The 6163-nt window shown below is 48.4% G+C and overlaps 1 protein-coding gene across 2 annotated transcripts in view; it reads left to right on the top strand.

The window, feature by feature from the left end:
• INAVA (innate immunity activator) overlaps positions 1-6163 on the top strand; it is a 47263-nt gene that overhangs the window by 16837 nt on the left and 24263 nt on the right. For both annotated transcript variants that reach the window (XM_006038420.3, XM_006038421.3), the window contains exon 2: positions 3947-4097. In XM_006038420.3, coding sequence (XP_006038482.1) covers positions 4043-4097 — 55 coding nt within the window. In that variant the 5' untranslated portion in view covers positions 3947-4042. The remainder of the gene's footprint in view (positions 1-3946; positions 4098-6163) is intronic.

Here is a 6163-nt window from a genome sequence, read left to right on the forward strand (position 1 = left end):
ACAGTCTCTTGCCCTGCTGTGCGGTGGTTACTTGGCTAGGGGACTCAGGGAGAGCCCTTGTACCTGGGCCCTTGTACCTGGGGAGACTGAAGACAAAAGCCAGGTTTAAGTGCCTTTGCCAGTCTGGCCATGAACATATGTCACCCCTTCATTCCTAGGGGCTCATATTATGCCAGTCACTTCCTGCCTCCTCCCAAGGTGCTTATTTACCAAACTACAATCTTGCATCCTTTTTAGACATGCAGATTTGATAATCTGATGTTAATCTGATATGCAGCCTCTCCTCTGACAGTTTGACCAGCTAGGTGTTAGGCTTCTTGGAGGCATGGAGGACCAAAACACAAATCAAGTCAAATGCTAATTCTCAGCCATTTCCTCTTCTAAGTGTGAACAGTTGTGGGCTGTTGTATCAGATACTGTAACATACACTGATAAGAGAACAATAGAAGCAAATACAGCTTCACGCTAGCTATTATTAGAGACCAACCACCCCAATATTAAACCTAATTTGGGAAATATCCATGCAGGCCACGTGGTGAAACCCCCAGAGTAACTTTGTCTTGGGGTACCTCAGTGACAACTGCAGACCCAGTTTTCATATTGCTATGCTTCATTTCTCACACTTCTCTTAAAGCTTCATTGCAAATGGTTTATTAAAGCTTAATACATGAGAGAAGCATGTTGTAGGCATGAACGGTATATGTTACTGTTACCAGCACATCAGTAATAGCAAAAAAGCAATTTAGAGACCTATTGGACAAAAGATGAAACCCCTGTTAATTGTTTCTTGGCCTCTTGTGAGCTATTTAGAAAGGGAATGCTATCATAAATGATATGGTTTACAAGATTAATATAACATGGTGACTGCAGTGATGTGACTCGGGAGTTCCTTTCCAGCTTGTGCTCTGCAGATAACTATAACAGTATAACAGAGCTTTCTCACCTGGTGATGAAATTTTGACTTGGTTACCTGAGATGGGATATGAGGTATGTGCGTTATTCCGTGGGTTTCACTAATGCAGTGTTTCCCAACATTTTTTAGACTCAAGGCATCCTTCAGAAAATGCCAGGTCTTCATTTTTGCTTGGTTTTTGATTATGGAAAAATCATACAGCAATTTTTTTGTTGTTGTTGGGAAAAATGCAGAAAACCCACAATGGGTCAGAATGTTTTTAATGTTGTGGATTCCTATTTCAAATCTCTGGGTTTATCTTCTGAATTATATTTGCACGCCTAACAGTGCAGACACTGCAAACACCTTGAGACACCCTTAAAAGGATCTCATTGCACTGCAGGGAACTGCAGCCCCCTGGTTGGGAATCATTGCACCAATGTGTCCTCAGATCCTTCCTTGCAAAGCAGGTTAGTGTCACTATGTCACAACTGAGGCTCACAAAAGGAAAGTGTTGGTACTTTGGCCATAAACCTTTTCCTGATCCACACCCTCAGCTTATGCTGTTGAGAGGATTGGTTTTACCTGCTCTGTGCCACCAGGGAATACCCACCACTCACTCCAGATTGCCTTCAGTCTGCACTGCTGTGTCCGAGTGACGTGAGCCAGACTTTACGGGGCTTGCAATCGCTGTGCTTGTGTTGAGATAGCAGCTGAAATCTCTAGTCCTGGACCAGGACCCTGCAGCGAAAGATGCTGTACAAACACAGGATATCAAAATAGTCCCTGTCCCAGTGAGTCTACCCAGCCAGTTTCCCCTGCTGTCCCTGTAGGTCTTTCACTTGTCATTGTAGAAGACAAAACTGCTTTAAGTAACAAGGAAAGGTGGGTGTAAATGGCTGGCAAGGATGGGGTCTGAAACTAGTCTTAACTCACTTTTTGCAACTGCTCCCCTGATGAGAACGGAATGAATAAAGCAAGGAAGTCTTGCCCGCTGCCACGTTGGTGGCTTGTGGTTTCCACTCAGAATGAGGCAACCTGTCTGGCTTAGGTCTTTTTGAACCTAAAACTCAGAATGAAACCCAGTGGCTGTGATTCCCATGTGATCTGAAACTGAGAGGTCTGTGTCCCTGTGAACCAAACCCCTGGAACTGCAGCACACAGTCTCACAGCTGTCAGCCGGGAGATGTCCCCAGAAAGTTTCCTCCTATCCATATCAGCTCAAAGAATAAATATGTTAGATCCTTCTGCTCAGATGCCTCCTGTCTCCTGGGTGTTTTCAGCACTGCAGACTGGCCAATGTCCATCCAGAGCAGATACACTTAAGCTGTATCTAATTTAGGGGAACTGAGACTGAGTTAGATGGGTGGTGGAAACTGGGTTTTACAGCAATGCTTCCTCCTTTAATAATCAACTGGGGTCATACACACCAAGGCAAGCCTCATCATGCACTGGGTTGGTGTATCTACATGAGGACTTTGTACCAGTGAACCCATAGCAATGTAGTTAAATCTGTTCACATTCTCCCCTTTATGCATAAGAGTTTCTCTCCCCACTCCCAGGATAAACTCCAGACAGGAACTCTGGGTGACTTGTGCAATGGACTGACTCATGCGGGGGCAGGGGAAGAAGCCTGGGTACGCAGGCTCGGCCCACAGCAGGATTAGAGCCATTGCTGGGAGAGTAGCTGAAGGGTGAATAGCAAGGGGAGGGACAGGTGGCACTGCAGCAGGAACACCCCTGCTGTCTGGGGAACGCAGCTTGGCTCCCGCAGGGGAATTGCTGCTCCCTCTGCAAGACTCCACTCAGCCAAACCTTCCCTGCCAGCCCAGGGTGGAGCTTGCTTGCTGCCTGCCTGCAGCTCCAGAAGGAACGGAGAACTGCAAGGCAGGGGAGAGGAGAGAGAGCAGATCTAGGACTCTGCCAGTAGCTTGCAGATGGAGGAAGGGAAGCAGGGGACACAGCTGGAAGAATGAATAGGCCCATGAGCCCCAATGATGCTCCCCTGCTGTGTCCCCAGTAGCCTTAGCCACCACCCTTGACTCTCCCAACTATCTGTGTGGTGAAACATTGGGAGCCCTTGTGGAAACCTGCTTGTCAGAGCTAACATAACTGGGACTTTGGGCTTTAAAAGAGCCAGGCCTGAGTGGAACCTGAATCTTGCCCCTTTCCCTCTTCCCAAGGATCCAGCTTTCCTCTCAAGCTCATCACTTGCTGGGATTGGCTGCGGGGGTCAGGGCAGCGAGATCGGCTGCGGGAAGACCCTCCCCCCATCAGCAGGACTGGTCACAGGGGGGGCACATGCCCCCACTGACTAAGGCAGCATGAGTTGCCCATGCTAGGAATGGACTTTGGCTCCAATAAATATGTGTTCTTAGTGATAAGTTAAGGGTGTAAATATTTCAGCTGAATGAAGGCCTTATGTATGTGTGTGTGTGTGTGTGTGTGTGTGTGTGTGTAGGCATGTGTGAGTCTGCAGTGTATTTACATGAACGGGTGTGTTTGTGAGAGAGTAAACAGTCACACTGGACTTTAAACCATCAGTAGGTATACAGTAGATCTACACAAGTAAGCACGTGCACTCACAATAGATGTCAAGCCTGTTGCATGTCTTTGACACAAGTGTGTTTGGAAATCTGTATGTGCTTCCTAGAGATCTGAACCGGGGTGTCAAATGTACGGTCCAGCCCACAGGCTCTGTCTGGCCCACGGTGCCATATCACCCAGCCCACAGGGTTCCCAGAGGGGCTGGGAATTCAGAGCTGAGATGAGCTGGGAGGTGAGCATCAGCAGCGGTGGGGGTAATACAGCCATCACTGCTGCCGCTGTCACTGTCTGGGTTCAGCCAAGGAGGCTCCTTGCAGTCCAGGTCCAGTCTGCAAGCAGATCCAGCCTAGGGTTGCAAGTGAGTTTGACACCCCTGATCTACACAAATGAGTGTGTGTATACACAGTAGAGTTATACAAACAAGTGTATGTCTGGCTTCACAATAGATTTATATGCATATACATGTGTGTGAAGCATTTGTGAGTCTTTTCATCTTTGTTTAACCAGGTGGAGCTCACGGTTGACCATATAACAGAAGCCTCCGCAGGTCTTGGCTCAGTGCCCTATCTGTCCAAGTTACTTCCCTTTGCCCTGACCTTGACCATGGAAGGCAAAGATGAAATCAGTGACACAGACAGTGGGATCATACTACAGTCAGGTAAGTGACTCACGGTGGGAATTCCAGTGCCCTGCAGGAGGATGCACTTGTGTTGTGCTCTGTCTGGAAGTGCAGTGCATCTTCTGGGAGCTCTGGGAGGAAGGTGTACAGGTAGAGGCTAGTGTATGTCTTTTGGGAAGTCTTTGGGAGTTCCCTTTCTAGCTACCAACTGTGACTTGATTTCGCTGAGCAAGGCGCTGCTTTTCCAGGGGGATTTGTGGGCACCAAAGTGCCAGTGCATCACCCATATGCTGTGCAGGATACTGGAGACATTCCTGAGCTAACTAGCTCAGGTACCAACAGTCATCAAAGCAGCTTGGAGCTCAGTGTTGACTGCTGTCATACGACTATTTGTACAGTCTCGCAGGTGGTTTTGCACGGCTTTGCTGCTGTTGTGACTGTGGTTAGACTGCTTATCCTGTAGTCACACAGTAGCTACAATGCAGACATACTTGTACTTGCCCAGTCATTGCAGGCCAACCTAAAATGCTGCATGGGAACATAGTGTAGCTGACTTAGAAAGGCTTGTGTGGTTGCAGAAGGAAGACCAAAAGTCAGAATATCACCTGTCTGCTCCACAAGGATTGATATTTTAACTAGAAACCTCACAAGTTATCAGTGATTTGTGCACAGTGCCCAAGAATAAAATTTACAGCTCTAAGAACACAGCCATATGGGGTGAGGAACTTTTCTGCACCTTTCCACGCTCTAGCCCCGTTATCTCCAGCTCCCTCCAGCTGCTCAATCAGTGCTCTGTCCTATTGAGAAGCTGGCCTCAAAGAAAAATACTGGTGCAATGAAAGATGAGATGTCAGTCTCTCTTGCCCAGGGAGTCACAGCACTCAGCACATCCCATCTGAAAGCCCTTTTCTTACCCCGGTTCTTTGTCTAGTAGTCTGTTAAACTCAGCAAGGTTTTCACTCACAACAATTAAGGCTCCCCATGTTATCTGCGATGACCTGGGGCTGGTTACAGCCGATATAATCATTGCAAATCACGCTAGGGAGTGTGCAGTGACCTCTGGTTGGAGGCTCCAGAGATGGACCATGCCAGCACCAGCACCTTATGCTGCTCACCTGGGTGCCATGGAAAAGGAGCAGCACTCAGTTCACATGCTGATCAGGGAACACTCTTGGAGACCATAAAAGCTAAATCTCGGAGACCATAAAAGCTAAAGAGGCGGTAGTCATGGGGGACCTAAACTACCCGGACATCTGCTGGGAGTCACAGACAGCAAAGTCCCACCGCTCACGCAGGTTTCTAACCTGTGTACAGGACCTCCACCTGACACAGGAGGTACACGGTCCCACTAGGGGGAATGCCATACTGGATCTGGTATTGGCAACGGGGGATGACATGGTAGGGGACCTGCAGATCGGTAGCCATCTGGGGGACAGTGATCACCTAATAATAGAATTCACCATAAGACGTCGAGTGGGTTAGGTAACTAGTAGGGTGAAAGTGCTAGACTTTAGGAAAGCTGATCTCAATGAACTCAGGCGATTAGTCAAGGACACACTGCAGAGTAGGAGTTTTGAAGTGATGGGAGCCCAAGAAGGGCGGCTGTGCCTTAAGGAAACGATCCTTCGGGCACAAAGCAAGACGATCCCCGTGCGAGGTAAAAGAGGGAAAGGGGCCAGGAGGCTTCCCTGGCTGACCAGAGAAATCCAGGGCAGCCTAAGGGCCAAAAGGGGAGCGCATAAAAAGTGGAAACAGGGAGAGATCACCAAAGATGAATACACCTCCTCGGCTCGTGCTTGTAGAGAGGCAGTTAGACGGGCCAAAGCTACCATGGAGCTGAGGATGGCAACCCAAGTAAAAGACAACAAGAAATTGTTTTTTAGATATATTGGGAGTAAAAGGAAGGCCCAGGGAAGAATAGGACCCCTGCTAAATGGGCAGAAACAATTAGTGATGGACAGAGGGGACAAGGCTGAACTCCTCAACGAGTTCTTTGCCTCAGTGTTCCTAAGCAAGGGGCACGACAAGTCTCTCACTGGGGTTGTAGAGAGGCAGCAGCAAGGCACCAGACTACCACGCGTAGACCCTGAGATGGTGCAGAGTCA

This window comes from Alligator sinensis, unplaced genomic scaffold (assembly GCF_000455745.1).
Source record: "Alligator sinensis unplaced genomic scaffold, ASM45574v1 scaffold1638_1, whole genome shotgun sequence".
Taxonomy (NCBI): Eukaryota; Metazoa; Chordata; order Crocodylia; family Alligatoridae; genus Alligator; species Alligator sinensis.